Genomic DNA, 24,676 nt, shown 5'->3' on the forward strand with positions numbered 1-24,676 from the left:
CTATCTGGTCCAGATTGAGTGAGGATATGGGATATTAGAGGAAAAGACCCAGTTTGGTATATAGCTGTCTTGGGAAAGCCAGTTTTCCCAGGATCATATCAGATTTGGAGGGCTTGGTGCAGGCCTCTTATTGGGTCAATAAGGTATGTGTAATTCAGATAAAGCCTACATAACTACAGAGCTCCCATGTGAGTCTCATAAGTGGGGATTCTAAGCCCAAGGAAGACCCTAAACTTATTCCAAAGTTCTAAGGTAAAGCACTAGTTAAGACTCAGAATTCAGAGAAGACCTGAGACCAGATTAGGTTGAGCAAAGCCACACTCAACCTCTCAAGCCCGTGGAGGAGCAGATATGGCAGAGAAGAAGTCTGGGCCATGGCAGAGGCCTGTGGACCTCCGCACACCTGCGGGCCCCCGGCCGGGGCTGAGCCCGCAGTGGAGAGGCCTCTCCAAGCGCCGGCAGACCCCTGGCTGGGCCCATGGCAGAGGCCTCTCTGCTGCGGCCCTGCCCCCCGTCCCCGATGATGCAAGTCGCCACCCACCTGCGCCTGCTGCACACGCAGCCTGCTGATTGGTCATTACTGTGATGGCGTCCCTACCAATTTGCATATTACCCTATTATTAGTATAGATTATAAGTTTGGGAGACAGACAGGCCTTGAGTGCAGATAGCTAAAATATGAGTGTAGCAGAAAAGTATCTTCCTTAGAGTATTGTTTTAGGAGTGATACAATGAAAAACGTTAAAAAGAGGTTAATATAAAACTGCAATTTAAGTAATGATTTAACTTAGACTTAGTTTTAGTTTTAGGGATGTTTCAGTGTATGGTTATTTTGGAACTGGAGACCCACACAGAAGTGTTAAGATTTTGTTTTGGCAAATTTTGCATGGATACAACAAAGGTTGATATTTTTAATGTCCAAGAAGCTTGTATACAAAAATAAATAAAAGCATGGATGCTTTAAAAGATATAAATGTTTAATTGCATAAATATATAACTCAAAAGCAAGCAAATATTAAGAACAGATGATCTCTAGTAATATAAAATGCAATTAAAACTAAGCAGTATTTTCCCTATTAAATTAGCATACATTAAAAAATTATAAAATGCCTAACCCTACTGAGATTTTATTGAAAGACATTCTTAGTTACTGCCAATGTGGTATAAATTGGCACAGTCTTTTTGGAAAATACTTCAGCATTTCATATTAAAATGGAGAGATTAATATTCATTGTTAATTTCATTTCTTGAAATCTATTCTAGAAACAACAACAAACAAACAAACAAACAAAACACCACAATTCCAAATATGGGAAGACCTTTGTTCTACCGAATTTTTCATCACAGTATTAAATCAATTTTCAAAAACAAGAAAACAAATATATGTTAAACTTATTAAATGATATATACATTTGATGGGATGTTATACAATCATAAAAAGTGATTACAAAGAATTAGTAAAAATTTGTAAAATTCTTATAACTTAATGCTAAGTGAAAGAAGACCCATACATTCTGTATTTCCTCTTGGCTATTAAGTAGAAATTTTCTCTTCATCTGATACTGCTTTTCAATAATTGTATTCTACATTTAAAATATTTTTTCTCTCAACAATTTGAGATACTGAAAAGATATCATCTATATCAGTTTTACTTAATTTTAATATGATCCCTATCATGTTGGGCATGACTCATTTACATCAGTTCTCTCTAGAAATCCAAAAGAATGGTTCATTGAAACTTTCACTAGAGCATAATACAGTTGTAAGCTAAAACATTGCCCCACTCTGGAATGGCATCCAAGAAATTTAGAGTGTTTAAACAGTCCAAAGCCCTGGATCATTTCCCTTACTCTATTTGCTCTAGCAAAAGCAGTACAAATACTTCATTTACAAGACTACCAAAGGAATTTTGCCTCAAGGTGACTAGACCCATAAAGCCATTAACCAGGAAAGCCTGGGGACTTTTTGGCAGGGAGCGTGTCCTAATGGTGTTAGCTCTGTTGGGAAGAGCTATACTTTGTCATAAACCGGTTAGTCCATGGTATTTGAGCTGGAAGTGAAGGTAATGGTTTTATGTTTTGTACAACTATTATGGAGTAAATTCTACAGTGAGGTAATAAAAACATAAAAATGTTTCTTTTGTATTTCTCTGAATTTTTTTTTTTGAACAACAGTTATTGAGGGAAGAAATGCTCATCAGATAGCTTGGTCTGTGACTTACTTCCTAAGCCTTATTGCCTTGGATGAGTTTGATACATATAAAAATTGATCCTTTTAGTAGAGGAGAACTTGAAAAATTACTTACATATTACCAAGAAATGTATCTATCTTCACATACTTTGAATGCCTATTTTTACATTTCAACCCAAAATGTGTGGTGAGAAATGTATCATATGTACTTTTGTCATATCCACTTGCAAAAAAAATTCCTAATATGTTAATATGTGTTAAAATACCTTAGCTATTGAAATGTGAAGTCAATGGTTTTCTTATATTTATACTTGAATTTTATTCCTTTATTTCTTCTCAATGGGATATTATTTTTTTATATGAGGGTAATAGGAAAATGAATTTTAAAAACATGTAACATTTATTAGAACAAAACTATTAGTTGTCTCAAATATAGATTTACATGCACTCTTCTACCAAAAAATAAAGCCTTTAATCTGTTCTCTTTAGGTCCAATTATAGAAAGTCCATTTTGCCAAAGAGATAGTCTTAATATTCAATAGAATATAGCAAGGATATGGGGGAACTAGAACTCTCATATATTAGTGGTAGGGATGTGTAGGGATGTGAACAGTACAACCACTCATAAAACAGTTTGGCCATTTATTTTTTTAAAATATTTTTATTGATTTCAGAGAGGAAGGAAGAGAGATAGAAACATCAATGATGAGAGAGAATCATTGATTGGCTGCCCCCTGCACTCCTCCCACTGGGGATCGAGCCTGCAACCAGGGCATGTGCCCTGACTGGGAATTGAACTATGATCTCCTGGCTCATGGGTAGATGCTCAATCACTGAGCCATGCTGGCTGGGTAGTTTGGCCATTTCTTAAAACGTTAAATATCGGGGGTTAATGGGGGGGATGAGGACACATTTGCACTACCTTAACTAATAAAAAAAACAAAAACGTTAAATATATTTCTACTGCAAGATATAGCCATTTTATTTGTAGGTATTAGCCAAGAGAAATGATGCCCATACAAAGACTTGTATGTGAATATATGCCCATACAAAGACTTGTATGTGAATATATGCCCATACAAAGACTTGTATGTGAATGTTCAGAGCAGCTATATTTTTAACAGCCCCAAATGAGAATCAACCCAAATGTCTACAATTGTCTATTATCCACAAATGCCATAGATCAGCATTAAAAAAAGAATGAATTGTTGATACACACGCAACTTGAAAAAAAGAATGAATTGTTGATACACACGCAACTTGGGTAAATTTCAAAATAATATGCTGGGTGAAAGAAGCCAGACTAAAAGAAACAAACATTCTGTTTGACTCCATGTATACACCATTCTAGATAATGCAAACTCATCTAGAGTGCCAGGAAGCAGATCAGTGGCTGCTGGCAAAGTGGCTCAAAATAACTTTGGGATGGATATATTCATTTCCTTAAGTGTGGTGATGGTTTCAGGTGTGTAGATGTATGTTAAAATGTATCGAATTATACCCTTTAATATGTGCAGTTTGTTGTATATTAGTTATACCTCATTAACACCCTTAAAAATAAATAAATGAGATAAAAGGAACAATATTCAATAGAACAAAGGTTGTTTAAAAATAAGATGTGAGTAATACTATCAACAATAATTATATATATATATATATATATATATATATATATATATATACCGAGTTTCTTTAAAAAGGGATATAAAACTTACATATCCCGTTTTCTTAAAGAATAGCTCTGGGAGTAGCAGTGGAGTTGGAAGAATCCTTTGGAAGGGACAGTCACTAAGTAACTTTCTATTCATTAGGTCATAACAGCCATGAGAGAGATATATTCTGTAAAAATATAAACAACAATACAATCTCTTCCTCAGAGATTTTAGGGAAACAGAGAATACCAAGCAAATAAAATCCTGGTTCAAATATAACCTAAAATTCTCCACCCAAAACAGAGAGCTATAAACCATTTCAAAGCCCCTAGAATACATAGTAGGGACCCATCTGACAAATTGCAGATCGTTAAATAGGCAAGAAAGGGTGGCTAGGAAGTACATGTGAGGACACATCATCCTGCAGGATCTCTTCTGTTAATAAAACTCCACCAACAACCAATTTCCTGAGACATCCATTAGTACTTAAAACTTAAACCCAATTGAAAGATTTTGAAGTTCACTTAGGTTAGAGCCAAGTAGAGAGAGAGAAAGAGAGAGCGTGATAGCAAAGAAAGGCCAGGGGCCTGAGGGCTCTGCCATCCCTGATTTGATGTGCCAACTACGGAAACAGATATCCTAAGTGAGTTAGGACTATTGGATCTGCAGTACTCCTCGAAGCAAGGGATTAATCCTATTAACTCTATCTTCTCCCTGCGGCTGCTTTGGAACTGCTCTTTCACCCTGCATATTCTCTGGATCCTCTTGGCAAATGGCTTTGAGGTGCCGTGATGAAAATGAGCTTTGGCTCTTGTCTTTACTGACCTTCATGTAAATAGAAAGGATAGGCTCACATTTAAAAGTTCTGGCACAGACAGTGGCAAGTTTTGGAAAGTAACACAAGCATGAAACAGGCAAGAAAATGAGGATAAAGACAAAGAATACAAAAAGAGGGAAGAGGAGGGAAGAAAGACCCTCCATATGATTATTTGAGCATCTGGGGAAAGAAAGGAAACTGAATTGCCTAGAAAGGTAGACCCTTGAAACAACTAGACCCCATGACATTTATTAACAGATAGAGCTTCATCAGGAGAGAATGATTAATTTAGCCTAGAAGAATAAATAGAGATAATCTGGGCAGAAATTCATATCGAAGGAGAATAAAGCCCAGGATACAGGACAAATAAAGGGATGACATTATGAAACCTCATGCTGATGTTGCTAGTGCATAGAATGATGTGTGTGTGTGTGTGTGTGTGTGTGTGTGTGTGTGTGTGTGTGTTGGGGAGTAGGGCAGGTGAAGAGGAGAGTGGAGAGCCAAACCAAGAAACTGACATTGGCAATACAATTAACTAGACTACAGCTCTTCCTTGGATTTTACCAAATAACATTTTTTAAAAAAATTGAAGTGTTAGCATTTCAATAGTGATATGCATATAAGTCAAGGATGATTGCTAATGCTTATGGGGACTATCATTCAGAAATAACTTCAGTGATGCTGGTGAGCGTGTGTCAACAACCTATGTAAGTACATTTCCTGGTAGGAGACACAGACAGTGCCCGTCACAGAGAAGTGTACAATCCGGTTGGGAAGCTGGACAATACAAATAGAGATAAATACACAATCCCCATTGTTAGTAAAAGTTCAAGGAGAAAGCAGTTTTGTTGTAACAACTGGAAATTTTCCTTCACTTGTGACTACATGGAACCCAAAGTTGATAAGGTACAAAAAATGTAGTCTAAGTGTTGAAATGGCTGATTTCTGTTTCCGCTGGGACAGCAGGTACTTATATGCCAACCATAACTTTTACCAATTAAACTGGTCCGTTTTGTCATTTGCTCCTCAATTGTGGGCAAGTGGGGTTTTCGAAATGCTGTTGGGAGGGAAAGACTTTCCTTTACCCACTTTGGGTTGTCTGGCTGGGGCCTTGTAAATTAAATGAACAAAAAATTAATAAGAAAAAAAACAAGCAGAAGTTTAATAAAATATGCATCTTGCATACACATAGGAGCATTTAGTGATGAGTAACTCAAAGGAGTGGTTAGAACTTGGGTTTATATGATACCTTAACAAAAGAATAAATAAATTTGTATTTATTTATGTGACAAGACAACAGAAAGGGGGCTTAGGTTCCCAAAGGCAGCAAACTGTGGGAAGGTAGATATATGGCAAAAACTAATGGAAAATAAGGATCATTGGTACAGGTCCATTTAATGCTAATTTTCCATCTTCTTCATGGTCATAGAGTTTGCATGGCAGAAAGGATTTATGGCAGTTCTCATTTCTCAGAAGTTTCTGCTTTTAGTCAGCTGTGGAAAGCTCTGGAAGGCTTCATTTTACATCTGTTGATTCTCATTTGCCTCAAGCTCAAAGTAATCTGTATGCCAAAGTGGCATATTTTGGTGTGGTATATTCTTTTTATTTTTTTTATTATTTTTATTTTTGATGTGGCATATTCTGCTACCCTTTAATGGGAACAGGAAAGTAATCTCTATATATAAAAGCCTAAGCAACTGCTTGACCACTCAACTGCTTAAGCGGTATATATGAAGCGCCCTGACCACAAGGAGGCAGACGCTCAATGCAGGAGCTGCCCCCTGGTGGTCAGTGCACTCCCACAGCGGGAGCACCACTCAGCTGACCAAGAGGTGCCATAAGCCAGGCTCATGGCTGGCCAGCACAGCTGCAGCTGCACAAACCTCTCCCACCTACACTCCCCCTGCGCGCCCCTCCCCCACCCGGACTGAGACCAGGATCCGACTGACTGGGCGCGAGCCCACGGCCACTTCTTGGTCACGGGTGCACCGGTATCACCCTAGGACAGACGTGTGGAGACCACAGCAGAGCGGCAGCGAGCCTACGAGCCTACGGAGTGGTGGCCACAGTAGGCACAGCGGGGCTGGGATGAGCAGAAACGGAGCTACACCAGGCTGGCTCAGGATCCTCCCAGCCGCCTGCCACTTCATGCACTACTATATCCCTCGGGGGATGTAGGACTGCTGGGTTTTGGCTGATCCTCGCAGGCCAGGCCTAGGGACCCCACCAGTGCACGAATCCGTGCACCAGGCCTTTAATAGAGAATAAATTCCTCTATCCTCAGGGGACAGTGACTATTAATAAGGATTCTGATTAAAAACACATGACAAGCACAGGATTTTGGACTAGACCTTTAAAGAAGGGAATATTTACAAAGCTATGAATTGTGTTAATGAAACCAACAAAGGATGCAGAAGAATGCACGGTTTAGTAATGCTGGGAAGCATGGGAAAGAAATTATGTTAAGGGATCCTGGATGAGAACTGGAGCTGTGGAAGATGGCAGGACAGGAGTTAGAGAAAGGCAACCTTGACAGGACATTATCTAAGTAGGTAGGGGGTGGGGAGGGGGGGAGGGATGTTGATGTTGATGATGTAATTGCCCTGACCTTTCTCTCCTGCCCTTCATCTCCAGTCAACCCATACACCCATGGCACAACCCAACCAGAACTAAAAGGCAGGGGTACCAAGGCCATGTATTCCATGGGAGTCCTAGCAGAGCAGAGAAGGGTGGAAAATCAATGTGGAGGAGCAAGAAGTGGAGAATAATCTGCACATGTACTCAGCTCTTACTGAACAGTGTTTATACAAAAACAAGTTGAGGAAATTGAAAGTAGTTATCCGGTATATAATTCAAGTCCCTTTTAAAGTAATGCTTTTTTTGTTAAGATGATGCTTTTAAGGAAGGTCTTGTCTGCCTGGCTTTCGGGTTCTATATCGATCAAATTGTGTAGATAATTGCTTGTTTACCTTACCATTTTACTTTGCCTTCCTGGTCCCAGGCAGTGGGAATGCCTGGAGCTGCGTCTCCTAAGGGAGGCTCATTTGAACTTAATTGTTTATCTGCTCAAATGAGAGCACTGCCTGCTTTTAAAATATCATTCCTGTTGTTCAAACTTTGTCTTGAAATATCGAAAGTTAAAGGGATGATTTAAAGAAGAGCCTGGACTTCAAATTGCCTAGAGCCATGTGAATCAGAGGGTTCTCTGACTGTCTTAGGTAAAGGGACAAGTAAACGCATTTATAAATGTCAGACATGGCCCCTGAGGGGGCTGCTGATGCAGACAGCCAGAGCCAGCATTAAAAAATTATTCCAAGGGCTTGGTTCAATATCACTGCTGACCAGAAGTCTGGGAAAGAAATCATTTTGATGTGCTTAGAAGACTGTATCTTTCCCTGATCCTCCACCACTGCAGAACCTCTTTAGTGGGGCCAGCAGCTCCTGTGGTCTGAGCATAGAAATTGCAACTGCAGCTACTGAGCAGCTGGGATGATGTTCCCATTTCATATCTCGACATTCAGTACTTGCTCTGAACTTCAGTCACCTGTGACTTATTAGGGAACTCAACCGCATATTTGTTCTTCTATCTGACAGTCACTATCACTGGTTATCACCACAATAATCAGTGTGGTTCCTTCTCACAATGCACTGGTTATCACCACAACAATCAGTGTGGTTCCTTCTCACAATGGAGCTATATTTCAAACTATGATTCTGATTGTCAATTTCATTCTTTCAGTCTACATTGAAGTTGAAATAAAGGCACATAAAAATATTCAAATAAGCTTTTAACTTTTGTGTCAAATAAAGGGTCTTAGAAACGTGTGTGTCAGCTTTTCCTGTCCCAGGGATTAGATGAGACAGAGTCTCTAAACAGAGTGTAAAGATATAACCAAATAGAGACTCAAATAGAAGGACAGAAGGATGTGAGGAATGAATATTCTGTCACAATAACTTGAGTGCAAAGTAAAAGGGATTCCCCTCCTCTTACCCCTGCCAGCTCATAACCTGTGGACAACCCACCTTTCAATAATAGTGGACATTTATAAGTCCCCTTCCCCCACTACTATTGACTAATAGGTGGGGATGGGAGACATAAAAGGAGAATGTCAGCCCTTGGTAAGTGGAACTAAATAGGGACAGTTGGAAGTGTCCTTCTCAAGCAGGGCAACAGCAGACACATTTACTGTTCCACATTCATTTAAAGAACTATATCAAGGATTAAGTTTAGTTGCTTGTTACACAAAACCCCAAATAGTAGTGGTGTTAACAACAAAGAAGTGTATCTGTAAAAGAAGTCCAAATCTCCTTCCATTTATTACTCTGCCAGCCTCTTTATATCTCATGGTCCCAGATGACAACATAAATTCTAGCCTTCAAGTCTATATTCCAGTAGGAGGAAGGAAAGAAAAGGGACAATCCCTCCCTCTAAGAAAACTTCCTGTGAGTTTCACATGACATTTCCAATTATAGCTATTTGCCAGAAATTGATCACACTTAGCTGCAAGAGAAGCTGGGAAATTATGGCCTTTATTCTGAGCAGCAAAAATCATGGGTTCTATTTCTCAGGAAGAAATGGGAAACAGATATTAGGAGATAATCAGAGTGATCTTTCATTTTGTTAAAAACAAGACAACAGGCCCCAAATGGAGTCACTTATGCTAAATCCCATGTCACTATACTGAGACTTTATTATAATTCTGGCATTCCCACAAATGGAATCTTACACAAAGCAATAAAAAAAAATTGTCTGAGCAGCACTAGTTGGGCAATCTGCTATATAGATTCCTGTCATCCCCTAAAGAAAAGTACCCTTGCAATAGCCAGTCCACTTTTTGTCCCTAGTACAACTTCCTTTTGCCTGCTCCCTTCTGCCTATAAAAGTTTTCCATTTTGCACAGCTCCTCAGAGCTCCCTTCTGTCTGCTAGATAAGATGTTGCCCAATTCATGTTGTTGAATAAAGCCAATAAGATCTTTAAAATTCACTCAGTTGAATTTTGTTTTTTAACAATTTATAATGGAGTAGAATATGGGTAGAAGATTAGAGGAAGAAAGACAGATAAAAGAACAGAAACAATGCATAAGTTCTTGGCATTTAGGCTTTTTAAGAGTGGAGTATAAAAAAATCAGTACCCCCATAAGGTGGCAACAAAGAAGTGTATCTGTAAGAGAAGTCTAAATCTCCTTCCATTTATTACTCTGCCAGCCTATGAACAGGAAATTTTAATAGTTCCATTACTTGCAGTAAAAAATGTAATACTTGCAATAGAAGATGTAGGATCAGGGAATAGTCCTTCATTCAGGATTGGAGTCAAGTCAAGGAGGGCTGCTGTCAGAACCAGCTTAATAATTCCCTTGTTTGAAAAGGGCATCACCAATGCTATATGCAAATGAGGCAACAAAAGGGAGTACAGGGAACCAAGATGGCGGCATAGGTAAACATCGGAAATTGCTGCCTCGCACAACCACTTCAAAAATACAACTAAAAGACAAAACGGACATCATCCAGAACCACAGGAAGGCTGGCTGAGTGGAAGTTCTACAACTAGAAGGAAAGAGAAAAGCACACTGAGACTCAGAGGAGGTGCGGAAGTAAAGTGCAGAGGTACGGAGGTGCATGCGGCAAGGGCTGGCAACTGAGGACACAGTTGTCTTTTTCAATCGGGAGGGAGACACAAGCTCCCGACTGCTCTGAATGCCAGTTGTGGGTGAGTCTCCGGGGACCCAGACTTATACGGGGAGAAACTGGACTGTCTGGCATCAGGCAGAACTTGAGGGCGGCTTTCTCTCAGAGGTGCTTGCAGCCATTACCGGGGGACATTGAGACCCCGGGCCTCTTAGGGCAGGGCTAAAGATCAGCCATAGCTGTTTGCTCTGCCCTGTTGATTCCCTGAGGCCCCGCCCCACCCAAGCTGTGTGCAGAGGCTTTTGCATATGAATGCCCTGGCCCTTTGCAATCTAAAATTACCTAACTAACTGCAGCTGGGTCAGAGAGACCCAGAACTTCCAAAAGAAGGCCCAAGGCCCTACAGCAGCTTGCACTGCTTCACAGCTGGGCCTCATCTGGACACCTCCAAACCCCAAACAAAGAAGAGAAATCTGCAGATCTCTCCGTAGCTCCTGCTGGGTAGCCTCAGGCAGAGGCTAAATTAGCACCTCCTTAGAGATCCAAGAGCCCATATACCCAGTGGTCAGAGTGGACCATCCAGATTAGAACTCCTCAGACCCATAAGGGACACACTCAGGGGGCAGACTCAGTGAGCACCAAAGCCCCACTGAAGAAAGTCTTGCCCCAAAAGGGTGTCTCCAGCACAGAAGTTCTCCCACCATAACCACAGCTGATTCTCACAGCCAATTGGCATGGAGGTCAATTCCTCCCAGTGATACCTACAACAATCACGGCTTAACTATAACAAGACTGTGCACAAAGACCACAAAGGGGTGTACCAAGAGTGTCCACCTCAGGTAATTGGGGAGGCTGAGCCACTGGGTCCTACAGGACACCTAGCACACAAAGCCACTCTACAAACACAGGGAAGCAGCCAAAATGCGGAGACAAAGAAATAGGTCACAAATGACAGAAATGGAGGAAAGCAAACTACTGGATATAGAGTTCAAAACCATGATTATAAGGTTTTTCAAGAATTTTCTAGAAACCGCCAATAAATTTAGTGAGATCCTCCATAAATCTAGTGAGACCCTTGAGGATATGAAAAAGGACCAACTAGAAATTAAGCATACACTGACTGAAATAAAAAAATATTATATAGAAATACAACAGCAGACTAAAGGATCCCAAGAATCAAGTCAAAGATTTGAAATATGAAGAAGCAAAAAAAAAGCCCAACCAGAAAAACAAAAAGAAAAAGAATCCAAAAATATGAAGATAGTGTAAGGGGCCTCTGGGACAATATCACAAAAGCTCCTCAATGAATCATTCCCAAAGGAGAAGGAACAGGATGATGTGCATCTTGGAAACCATGACATATCAAGAAATATTTTAGAAAACTAAGAATTTAGCCCTGATGAACAGAAACCTTAAGGGGATTTGACAGCGGTCCTTACATATACAAGATACAAGGAGAATCAAACCTATTCTGTGTAACTTCAACTTTTGCTGAAGAGAGAAAAATGCCATGAACATGTAACTGGCAAAAGAAGGAGGATCTAAGGAAACAAACAAATCCACTATTTTTCCTCCTGTGGAAATAATTGACTTATTAAAAAAATCACAACTATGTGGATAAGTTCATGGCTTGCTTCAAATCTGCTCCCAAACTGAGCCAGAATTAGCATGAAGTGAGCAATGGAGGCACCTATGACACCCATGTTGCGGAAACACTCACTCTCAAGGTCCTATAAAGGCCTAAACACTCAACCTCTGAGAGTGTCACTTTAAATTTTCTTCAGAGATACCTGCTTACCTCACCCTAGTCCCAGGCCTGTGATTGGTCGGGTCATCCCTCTGTGACATCACATTAAATGTTTCCCTAGGTAACGGCTATATAACTACCTATCTACCAGTCAGTATGGTCTGTTGCTCCAGAGCCTGAAGAGAAAGAGACTGCAGGCCACATCTCCCAACTGGAGGTAGGCGATAAGTCTGTATCAATTCTACCATGTAGCAATGGCCTGGGCCCCAAAGCAGAAGTGGGCAGAGCCAAACCTAAGGGATCCCAGGGCTGGCAGGGCCGACAGAGATGGCACGGGAGGCAGAGGTGGCAGGGGCCGGGGCTGGGGCAGCTCCTCCAGCTACCTGGAGCCTAGGGCTCCTGGCCCCCGAGGCCCTCCTCTTGTTTTTAAAATAAAAAACAGTCTGATTGGTGCAGTGATTGGTCATGGAGGATCAAAAATAAGAGACATCCAGAGTACGACAAACACGAAAATACAGATCATACCGGTACAGGGTGATTCCGAAGCAGACATAAACATTTTTGGCAGCAAGGAGATGCAAGCAAAGGCCAAAGCAGTTATAGAGACTATTGTCGAAAGACAAGGAAGCAACTACCAATATTCAGAATGCACTGTTAATAATGCTGCACCCCAACCAGCTATTGCAAGAGACTTAACCACAGATAACACTGTTAGAGAAGTTCGACCATTGATAGACTGGGATCAAATTAGGGCAAGAATGACAGACTGGGAAACAAGAAGACGGGAAGACTTAGCACCAATTAAAAAAGACTTTTACATAGAATCCAAAGCAACAAGTTCTCTGTCTCAAATGCAGGCAGACCTTTGGAGGAAGGAACATTTCAATATAATTTGTGATGATTTGAAAGATGGTGACAAACGGTCTATCCCCAACCCAACTATTAAATTTGAGGACGCTTTCCAGAATTATCCTGAATTAATGAAAAACATTCAAAAAGCAGGGTTTCAAAAGCCAACGCCAATTCAATCACAGGTGTGGCCAATTGTTCTACAAGGGATAGATCTTGTAGGAGTCTCCCAAACTGGAACAGGCAAAACTTTGTCTTATTTATTGCCTGGGCTTATTCACATCAATTCTCAACCAACACCCAGAGAACAGAGGAATGGTCCCGGCATGCTGGTCCTTACACCGACTAGAGAATTAGCTCTCCAGGTAGGAAATGAATGTTCTAAGTATTCATATAAAAATCTTAAAAGTATTTGTATATACGGTGGCGGAAATAGACAACAACAAATAAAAGACGTTGCCAAAGACATAGACATCATTATTGCAACTCCTGGGCGACTGCATGACCTGCAAATGAATAATTTTGTCAACCTTAGAAACATAACATACTTAGTCTTAGATGAAGCCGATAAGATGCTAGACATGGGATTTCAACCTCAGATAAGGAAGATTTTATTAGATGTGCGCCCTGATCGGCAAATGATCATGACAAGTGCAACTTGGCCAGATACCATTCGTCGACTTTCACAAACTTATTTGAAAGAGCCTATGATCGTTTATGTTGGTACTCTGGATCTAGTTGCTGTAAACACAGTGAAGCAAAATATAATTGTTACCACGGAAGAAGAAAAACGATCTTTTATCAAAGAATTCCTACACAGCCTGTCACCCAAAGACAAAGTCATCGTGTTTGTCAGTAGGAAAATTGTCGCTGATGACTTATCCAGCGATTTAAGCCTCCAAGGCCTAGCTGTACAATCCTTGCATGGAAACAGAGAACAGAGTGAACGTGAGCAGGCATTAGATGACTTTAAAAGTGGAAATGTGAAAATACTGATTTCTACTGACTTAGCATCCCGAGGTCTTGATGTTGATGATATCACACATGTGTATAATTACGATTTCCCAAGGAACATTGAAGAATATGTACACAGAGTAGGGCGTACTGGAAGAGCAGGGAAGACTGGCACGTCCATTACCCTTATGACTAAAAATGATTGGAAGACTGCCCCTGAATTGATTAAAATTCTGGAAAGATCAAATCAAAGTATCCCAGAAGCTCTTGTAACAATGGCCAAAAAATATAAGTTAGGTGAAGAAAATAGAGACACAGGAAACAAATCAAAACCATTTCAACAAAAACCCAAGGAGTTTCATTAAGCTGTGCAGTGAAAAGAAGTTGTGCCAGACTACCAGAAGATTCAAGATAAGTTAAAGATATGCAGTGTTCAAGATACATATTGGAAAGCAGTGGAAACATACTGGTAGTTTGAAGACAACTGATTATTTAATAATACCACTAAGCTTTCAATATTGTGTGTAAACTCCTTAATAAAGTCAAGTGTTTTGAAAATGAAAAAAAAGGGAGTACAGATATTTTGGGCTTATCTCTTCAGTTCATAAGCATGCTCCATTATCTCATTGGGCTTTACTTAGAATCACAAGTTCAAAGACAAAATTTTGAAGAATTCCAAGACAGTGACAGCAGGGTATTAAAACAAGGGTGAGGCCCTTCTGAGTGTGGGGTCCTAGGGAACTGCACATGGAGTTAGCCTTGGAGCTGTGGCAGGCACGGGGATATGCCACTCCTTTCCCCCTTCAGGCAAAGACCCTACCAGTGGTCAGCAAACTCATTAGACAACAGAGCCAAATATCAACAGTACAATGATTGGAATTTCTTTTGAGAGCCAAATTTTTTAAACTTAAACTATATAGGTAGGTACATTGTTATTAACTTAATTAGGGTACTCCTAAGGCTTAGGAAGAGCCACACTCAAGGGGCCAAAGAGCCGCATGTGGCTTGCGAGCCACAGTTTGCTGACCACAGACTCCAGTGATGGCGAACCTATGACACGCGTGTCAGAGGTGACACGCGAACTCATTTTTTTGGTTGATTTTTCTTTGTTAAATGGCATTTACATATCCTATCTAATAAAAGAGAAACATGGAATTAGCGTATGACTGCTAGCCTTCCCATTGGCTAATCAGGGTGACATACAAATTAACTGCCAGCCAAGATGGCGGCCGGCACCCAGGCAGCTGGAAGCGAACATGAGGCTTGCTTGCTTCAGTGACAGAGGACTCCAACTTTCCCCCGCCTGACTTGCCAGCCTCTGAGCTGGCAGTTTGAAACATTGTAACAAATATAGAAGCTAAACAAAACCCCAGAAACCAGCTTTCAGCTGGCCGGGATCTTAGAGCTGGAGTTATACATTGTTTCGATTATAGAACACAAACAAACCAGATACCTGCTTTCAGCAGCGGAAGCCTCAGAGCTAGAGCCAGAGCTAAAGCTGGCCCAGAATAAAAAAAGAAAAAAGAAAAAAGAAAAAAAGGAGCGGTTGGGAGCTTCAGTCAACCGCCAGCCTGAAAGCAGCCCTCAGCCCCTCACCCAGACTGGCCAGGCACCCCAGTAAGGACCCCCACCCTGAAGGGTGTGTGACCAACTGCAAACAGCCATCATCCCCTCATCCAGGCTGGCCAGGCACCCCAGTGGGGACCCCCACCCTGATCCAGGACACCCTTCAGGGCAAACCAGCCGGCCCCCAGGCCTCTATCCTATATAGTAAAAGGGTAATATGCCTCCCAGAACCGGGATCAGTGGAGCAGTGAGGCCTCCCGGCACCGGGATCAGTGTGACAGGGGGCAACGCCCAAACCCCCTGATCGCCCTGCGGCTCTGTGTGTGGCAGGGTGTGGCATCCCAACCTCCTGATCGGCCCTGCTCTGTGTGTGACAGGGTGCGGCGCCCCAACGCCCCCCCCCCCCACAGGCCCTGCTCTTGTGTGACAGGGTAGAAGCCATAACCTCCCCATCGGCCCTGCCCTGAGTGTGAGAGTGGCGGTGCCCCAACCCCCTGATTGGCCCTGCTCTGTGGGTGATAGAGGGCGGCACCCCAACCCCCTCCCCATGGGCCCTGCTCTGTGTGTGATGGGGTAGAGCCATAACCTCCCCATCGGCCCTGTCCTGAGTGTGACAGTGGTGGCGCCCCAACCCCCTGATCCGCCCTGCTCTGTGTGTGACAGGGGGGAGCTCCCCAACCCCCTGATGGGCCCTGCTCTGTGAGTGACAGGGGGGAACTCTGTGCGTGACAGGGGGTGGTGCCGCAACCTCCCCATCGACCCTGCCTAGAGTGTGACAGGGGGCGGTGCCCCAACCCCCCCATCGCCCTACCCTGAGCGTGACTGAGGGTGGCATCGCAACCTCCCAATCCGTCCTGCTCTGTGCATGACAGGGGGCGGCGCACCCAACTCCCCAATTGGCCCTGCTCTGAGCCTGACCAGGGGCTGCACCTAGGGATTGGGCATGCCCTCTGCCACCCGGGAGCAGGCCTAAGCCAGCAGGTCATTATCTCCCGAGGGGTCCCAGACTGGGAGAGGGCACAGGCCTGGCTGAGGGATCCCCCCTTCCCCCCCCCCCCCGAGTGCACAAATTTTTGTGCACCGGGCCTCTAGTATAAAATAAGTATCAAAAATATAAACCTTTGTTTTACTATGGTTGCAAATATCAAAAAATGTCTATATGTGACACGGCACCAGAGTTAAGTTAGGGTTTTTCAAAATGCTGACACGCCGAGCTCAAAAGGTGCGCCATCACTGGACTAGGCCAAGAAGTGAGGAGTGTGGTTAGCTGACAGCCCCCAGGCTGTGATTTTCTTCAGGATCTTTCTCAGATTTAGAGCCAACATCACAATACCCGTGGGGAAGTGCACGCCAATGACTAAGCAAAGCGGTCTTTTTAGAGCCACCCCCAGGAAATGACCAAGATACTGGTACTCGGAGCTGGCCATTTCCACCCAACTCGGGACTCTTTAATGGGCATCCTTTGCCCACTGGGAGGGCAGAGACTTCTTTGCCTCCTGCCAGTTCCTGCCCAACCTTGCTTCTGCATTTTCCCTCCCACAAGTCTAACTCTCAATAAACCTTTTGTATTCCTAGTTTCATCTCAATGCCTGCATCCCTGAAAACCCAATCTGTACCTTCTTCATTAGGAGGTAGTGATTTGTTCTAGAAGAATGACTAGAGAGCTTCCAGGCAAAAATTTATATAGAGGAAAATGAAGCCCAGGAAGCAGCATAGTGAAAAATCATGAAACATTGTGCTGCTCTTTTTAAAAATATATATATTTCTTTATTGATTTCAGAGAGGAAGGAAGAGGGAGAGTGAGATAGAAATATCAATGATAAGAGAGAATCATTGATTGGCTGCCTCCTGCACGCCCCCTACTGGGTATTGAGCCCACAAACCGGGCATGTGCCCTAGGCGGGAATAGAACCGGGACCCTACAGTCTGCAGGCCAAAGCTCTATCCACTGAGCCAAACCAGCTAGGGCAATGATGATGAACCTTTTGAGCTCAGCGTGTCAGCATTTTGAAAAACCCTAACTTAACTCTGGTGCCGTGTTACATATAGAAATTTTTTTATATTTGCAACCATAGTGAAACAAAGATTTATATTTTTGATATTTATTTTATATATTTAAACCCCATTTAACAAAGAAAAATCAATCAAAAAAATGAGTTCGCTTGTCACCTCTGACACGCATGTCATAGGTTAGCCATCACTGGGTTAGGGCCATTGTGCTGCTCTTGATGGTACAGAGAATGCGTGTGTTGATATTGGGGGGAGGTGGAGTAGAGAGGGGACTGGAGAACCAAACCAGGAAGTTGACATTGGCAATACAATTCACTAGATAATAGCTCTTCCTTGGAGTCTATTAAATGATGGTATTTTAAAAACAAAAGTGATAGCATTTCAATTGTGAGATGCATATAAATCACGTGTGACTGCTAAGGGCCTATATGGATTATCATTCAGAAAGAACTTCAGGGATGCTGGTGAGCATGTACTAATCTATGTATGTACACTTCCTGGTCTTGATAACTGTACTGTTGGGGAAGCTGGGGGAAGGGTACATTGGACTTCTCTGTGAGTCTATAATTATTTTGCCTGGAACTTCCTGTGAGTCTATAAAAACTTAAATTTGTAGCTTAATGTTTCAGTGATTCTCCATCCTATACATTTTGCTTTATTGAGACCACTTGCTATTCAAACTTATGATAATTTTCTCATGACATGAAAAATTCCTTAGAAACATATAATCTTTGAAGACGGCATGATCTCCATTGGTATATTTGTGACATATTCCTATTAATTTCTTATTGTCTGCATTCTTACCAACAGTGTACGAGGGTTCCCTTTTCTCCACATCCTTGGCCACAATTGTTTTGTGTTGATTTATTGATGGTAGCCATTCTGAGAGGTGTGAGGTGACATTGAGCATCTTTTCATATGTTTCTTGGCCATCTGTATGTCCTCTTCGGAGAACTGTCTGTTCAGGTCCTTTACCCATTTTAGTTGGATTGTTTTGTGTGTTTAATTGTATGAGTTCTTTATAAATTTTGAATAATAACCCTTTATCAAATGTATCATTGGCTAATATGTTCTCCCATTCAGTGGGCTGTCTTTTCATTTTGTTGATGGTTCCTTTTGTTGTGCAAAAGCTTTTTAGTTTGATGTAGTCCCATTTATTTATTTTTTTCTTTTGTTTCCCTTGCCTGAGGAGACATATCAGAAAAACATGTTACTAAGAGAAATGTCTGAGATTTAATGCCTATGTTTTCTGCTAAGAATTTTATGGTTTTGAGTCTTGCATGTATGCCTTTAATCCATTTTGAGTTTATTCTTGTATGTTGTATAAGAGGGTAGTCTAGCCCTGGCCGGTTTGCTCAGTGGATAGAGCGTTGGCCTGCAGACTCAAGGGTCCCAGGTTTGATTCTGGTCAAGGGCATGTACCTTGGCTGTGGGCGCATCCCCAGTGGGGGGTATGCAGGAGGCAGCTGATCGATGTTTCTCGCTCATCGGTGTTTCTAACTCTCTATCCCTCTCCCTTCCTCTCTGTAAAAAATCAATAAAGAAAGGAGGGTAGTCTAGTTTCATTTTTTTGCTTATATCTGTCCAATTTTCCCAACATCATTTATTTAATAGACTATCTTTACCCCATTGTATGTTCTTGCCTCTTTTGTCATATATTAATTGATCATATAGGCTTATTTATGGGCTCTCTATTCTGTTCCATTGATCCATGTCTGTATTTATGCTAACACCATGCTGTTTTGACTACTATGGCCTTGCAGTATAGTTTGATATCAGGTAACGTGATTCCCCCAATTTTGTTATTTTTCAAATTGCTGTAGCTATTTGGTGTCTTTTGGGGTTCCATATAATTTTTAAAAAATATATTTTTATTGATTTCAGAGAGGAAGGGAGAGGGACAGAGAAATAGAAACATCATTGTTGAGAGAGAATCATTTATTGACTGCCTCTTGCACACCTCCCACTAGTGATTGAGCCTGCAACCCGGGCATGTGCCCTGACCGGGAATTGAATAGTGACCTCCTGGTTCCTAGGTCGATACTCAACCACTGAGCCATGCCGGCCAGGCCATTTGTATATCTTCTTGGGAGAAGTGCCTATTCAAGTCTTTTGCCCATTTTTAAAATTGGGTTATTTCTCTGTTGTTGAGCTATAAAATAGCCTACGAACCTTAGCATGAATACTGTGATACAACTGGAATTCAAAAAACCTTGGAGAATAAGTGTTTTTTCCTTGCAATCAATGTGGCATCAATGGCAAAGTGGCAAGAATAAGCAGGTCAATATAACAGAAGAGATGGCTCAAAACCAGATCTCAGTATTTATATTAGATAAGGTAAAACACATCTGTGGAGAATGGAAGGATTTTTCAACAGTTTTGTGATTGGTTAGTATTTGGGTTTGTGAGGGGGTGACTATTCAGATCCTCACAACAGAGCACATAGCAAAATACAAACCAGTAGATTCAGATTAAATAATTAAAATTTCAAATATCAAACCATTAAAAAACCAAAAGATTAGATTTTACCCGTCAGGTTTCTAAGTTTAAAAACAATGGGAGAAAGCACTGAAGGATAAATATAAGCACATAAACTTAAAATTTGTATATACCTAAAATGCTACAAATGATACTAAAATATAAATTGGAACAAACTATTTGCAGTGAAAATACCAAATGAGGGGTTAACATCTTATTATTCAAGCACTTACAGAAATCAACTACAGAAAGGTATAAACTGATCATTCACAACAGAAGAAAGTGAAATGGTTAATAAATATATTACTGATAAACATATTGATTACTGATAAAGTGTTTCATTAGTAATCAAGGAAACACTGACTAGAAGAGCAACACCATGCTGATTGTTCACCTGTCAAGGTAAGAAAGGTAAAAAGAAGTTAACTTGCTTAATGTTGGAGTGAGGGCAGTAAGAAGACAGTCATTCTTAGACATTGCTGGTGAGGTATAAATTTGTATGATCTTTTGGGAAAATACTATAAATTGGTAATTTCAAAGAGTTTAAAAAATGTTCCTACTTTCTTACCCAATAATTCTATTTTTAGGATTCTATCTCAAGGAAATTCTGAGAACTATGTACAATATTTTCTGCACGAAAATGTTCATGCCATGTTATGTATTATATAAAAAATGGAAAGTACTAAATGTTTAATGTTAGAAGATAATGGTTAAGTAAATTATAGTTCATGACATGAATAAAATGTAGTTTTTCTAAATTAAAATGTCTGTGTTGTGTAATTAAGTATTTTATATTTATTTGCTCATTGAATCCTCACTACAATGATACTGGATATTTTTCCTTGATCCTTCCAGGTGCATCCAACACTATTCTCTAGCCCAGTGGCTCTCAACCTTCCTAATGCCACGACCCTTTAATATAGTTCCTCATGTGGTGGTGACCCCCAACCATAAAATTATTTTCGCTGCTACTTCATAACTGTAATTTTGCTACTGTTATGAATCGTCATGTAAATATCTGATATGCAGGATGTATTTTCATGGTTACAAATTGAACATAATTAAAGCGTAGGGATTCATCACAAAAACAATATGTAATGATATATGTGTTTTCCAATGGTCTTAGGCGACCCCTGTGAAAGGGTTGTTGGACCCCCCAAGGGGTCTCGACCCGCAGGTTGAAAACCGCTGCTCTAGCCTGTTCTATCCCCTGAAGGTTGACCTATCAGGACTCATCTACAGGCTCCCTTGCCTTCCAGCTTCTGGTTAGGTGAAGTCAGTCAAGAGGACCAGCAGGAGATTGGAGGGAGGGAGGAGAGCAAGATTGGGTGTTTATCTGTCCTGGCTCCCTCCCTGAGGGTTTCCTGGGGGCTGACTGCCTCTCTGAACTAAAGAACACAGCTTGAACCAGGCAGCCCTTTCCAAAAACCAGTATTGCCAGGTTCTGAGTACTGCTCTCTCCCCTATAGTAATGCTTTCTTGCTGTCCCTAGTCTGGATAACAGCACAATTCCTTGTGGTTTCTCTCCATTTTACCCACATCTTTTAAAACACTTCCTTTATGATAACTCTCTTCAAATGATCTGCGGTTTGCTGTTTCCTGCTGGAATCCTGACAGAACAATTTATGAGACTGTATGGGGAGGAGATAAGCACAGAGAAGTTAAGTAAGTTGCCCTAGGTCACACAAGGGAAGGAATAATACTTATACGATGTCATAATTATTTCTTGATTAATCTATTTTAAAATAATTTTTATTATTTTTATTACAATAGACATACAAAATATACAATACAAACAATATAGTGAATAGAGAAAACACTCCTATTTCTACCCCTCTATTTTATCCATCATTCATTTAATGAGACTTCCATGTTTTTATTTCCATAAAAATACTCTATACCTTCATCTGGCGGTTTCAAAGTCACTTGAAACTCAACATGGTCAAGATCTTTTAAATCCTAGCCACGACCAAGTCCTATCAATTTGACATGTAAATGTCTCTAATGTTCCACATCTGTCCAGTTCCACTGCTGCCACCCACCTTAACGATCACCTCTTCTTTAAAGAATTCCAAAGTTTGGTTTCCCTCTATCTATTTTTGTCTCCTTCAATCCATTAGTCAGACTGCAGGCAGATAGACTTTTTCTAAATACAATCTAGTCACATTGCTCCCTGCTTAAAAATTGCAGTGGCTTGCGTTGCGTTGTTTTAGAATACATACCAAGCCTGACCACTGTGGCTCAGTGGTTGAGCATAGACCCATGAACCAAGAGGTGACTGGTTCGATTCCCAGTTAGGGCACATGCCCTGGTTGCAGGCTCCATTCCCAGTTGGGGGCTTGCTGGAGGCAGCTGACCCATGGTTCTCTCTCATCAATGTTTCTATCTCTCTGTCTTTCTCCCTTCCTCTCTCTCTAAAATATATACGAATATATATAAAAGAATATATACCAAGATCGTATTGGGGCCAGCAGATCTCAGTAACTTTGTTTCTGGCTTCTCCCCTTGCTATAGCTCCATCGGCTGGCTTTCAGTGGCTTCAGTAAACAATGCTTCTAGCTGCCCCAGGACCTTTGCCCACATTGTTCCCTCTTTCTGGAACATTTTTAAAGCCTTCCTCCCAAAGTTAACCTTGAGAGTGGTCAGGACACCCTAACTCTTTCTTAGTACTATAGACCTTTCCAAAATAAGATTGATTAGAGTTTGGATTGACAATCAAGCTTGTGGTTGTCTATTTCCTTGTATTGGCTCAGCTAGTGACTACATGATTGATGAAAGTCTCCAACTGTCTTGTGTCACCTCTGTATCCTCTGTACCCTGCCCCGTAGCTAGCATAGAGTATGAAATAAAATATTTCAATGAAAAGAAATGAAAACAACAGGAATAAGGAGAAATTTGGACAGGATCATATTTTAAAGGGCTGAATTCTTTTTTTAAATATATATTTTCATTGATTTCAGAAAGGAAGGGAGAGAGAGAGGGAGAGAGATAGAAACATCCATGATGAGAGAGAATCATTGATCAGCTGCCTCTTGCACGCCCCACACTGGGGATCAAGCCCGTGACCCAGGAATGTGTCCTGACTGGGAATGGAACTATGACCTCCTGGTTATGGGCCAATGCTTAATCACTGAGCCATGCCGGCTGGCCAAAGGGCTGAATTTATATAAATTTCTTCTGCTTCAAAGTCTAACAAGATAAAAATGATAACTATTTAGTAGTAAAAGCTATTAAACCTGGATAAAGAAAACACTAAACCTATATTTCCTTACAGTTTCTTCAACAGGATATTGTTTGACACAGAATGGGGCGAGGGGTGGGTATTAAATATGTTTATAGGCGGGAACGGATACTAGTTAACTTCCTAGAGTTCTCATTATCTACTTTGAATCCATGTCATAATTACATCTGTCTTTGAGGGGTTAGTGATGACAAATTCAGCTCTGTTGGGAAAAGTGTAAATTTAAAGGATAAAAGTAGCAAGACAAGAGCCTGACTCGTAGTAAAATATATGCAGTAGAGACAGTCCTCTCTTCAGGAAGGAAGGTGTGTGTGTGGGGGGGGGGGGGGACGTGTATTTTTTTTACTTTGTTTTATTTCTGCACCCTAGCCATCCCCTGACCTTCGATTTTAAACTGCAGACCCCACTTAATCTGTGATCTCCGAGTTATTTTCTCGACTACTTGCTTCAATTTTGGTTAAGCACCTGGGCTTGGCAAAACTCAGAGAAAAACCAGTCATCGACGTCACCAGTGATAGTTGGCGCTACACCCCGCCCCCTCTTTAGGGAGGGCGCCAGGCCGCGCGACCACGCCAGGCCCTTTGTGACGTCAGAACGAGCCAAACCAAGTGGAGAGGGGGGGCCGGCGACACTACCATCCAGGTCCCCTTCCTTAAAGTCCCCGCTTTCTGAAGTCGACCTTGGCCCGGTCTCTTTTCAGTTAAAGTGTAAGAATCACAGCCCCAGGTTGAAGCCCCCTCCCACGGGGCCACGCCCATATTCTCACCCGGCCGCCGGCGCCATCTCGCTAACCCCCCCTCGCTCCCTCGGTGGTTTCGCCCACAGCCGCTTGCCCGCCCGGAAGTCGCGCGCCTCATTTCCGGGAGCGGCCTCGGCGGTGGCGGATTCCTAGCGGCTGCGTCAGAGAGGCGGGCGCTCTCAGGGGCGGGGCGAAGTTGAGGAGGACATCACCCCCCCGCGTGACGGTGAACGATGAGCTCACAGCCCTCCGACGCCTCCCGAGGCGGCGGCCGTGGCGGCCCGGGCGGCCCGGGTGGCCGAGGGAGCGGGCCGGAGGCCGGGGGCGCGCCAGGTGTCATGGCCGCCTCGGCCCAGAACCCTGCCACGGCCTCCGTCACGGGCTCCACCGTGTCTGAGTGGCGAACTGTGTCTTATTTGCCTTCCAGCACCACCCAGTCAGTCATTTCCACGCCCGACGCCGACGACTCCTGGAGCTCTAGCATGCTTTCCCAGGTCACTCCCTGTTCGGGCCAGGGGCCCTCCGCCGCCTCTAACACCGGCCTCCCGGGCTCGCTTGCCTTGGACCAGACTAGCGGGGCCTCCAGTTCAGACAGTGGCTCCAGCAACTCGGAGGGGGCTGGCCCCGACAACCTCGGGGAAACAGCCACTGAGCCTCCTCCATCCAGTAGCGCCCTCAAAAAGAGTATCAATATCGGGGGAAGAAGCCATCCTGACCCCTTCGGCCAGCCTCCTCCGAGAATCAGAACGGGTGACATCTCCTGAGCCCAGTACCACTTCTGGAATATCTATACGCGGGGGCGCCGTG

General features: G+C 42.3%; 1 protein-coding gene across 1 annotated transcript; it reads left to right on the forward strand.

Annotated features, from left to right (window-relative positions):
- Positions 1-12,286: 12,286 nt before the first annotated feature.
- Positions 12,287-14,200, forward strand: LOC102437399 (probable ATP-dependent RNA helicase DDX53). Its single transcript, XM_006090586.1, has one exon. The coding sequence runs from the start codon at positions 12,287-12,289 to the stop codon at positions 14,198-14,200; it is 1,914 nt and encodes a 637-aa protein (XP_006090648.1).
- The last annotated feature ends 10,476 nt before the right edge of the window (positions 14,201-24,676 follow it).

Source organism: Myotis lucifugus, unplaced genomic scaffold (assembly GCF_000147115.1).
Source record: "Myotis lucifugus unplaced genomic scaffold, Myoluc2.0 scaffold_76, whole genome shotgun sequence".
Classification (NCBI taxonomy): Eukaryota; Metazoa; Chordata; class Mammalia; order Chiroptera; family Vespertilionidae; genus Myotis; species Myotis lucifugus.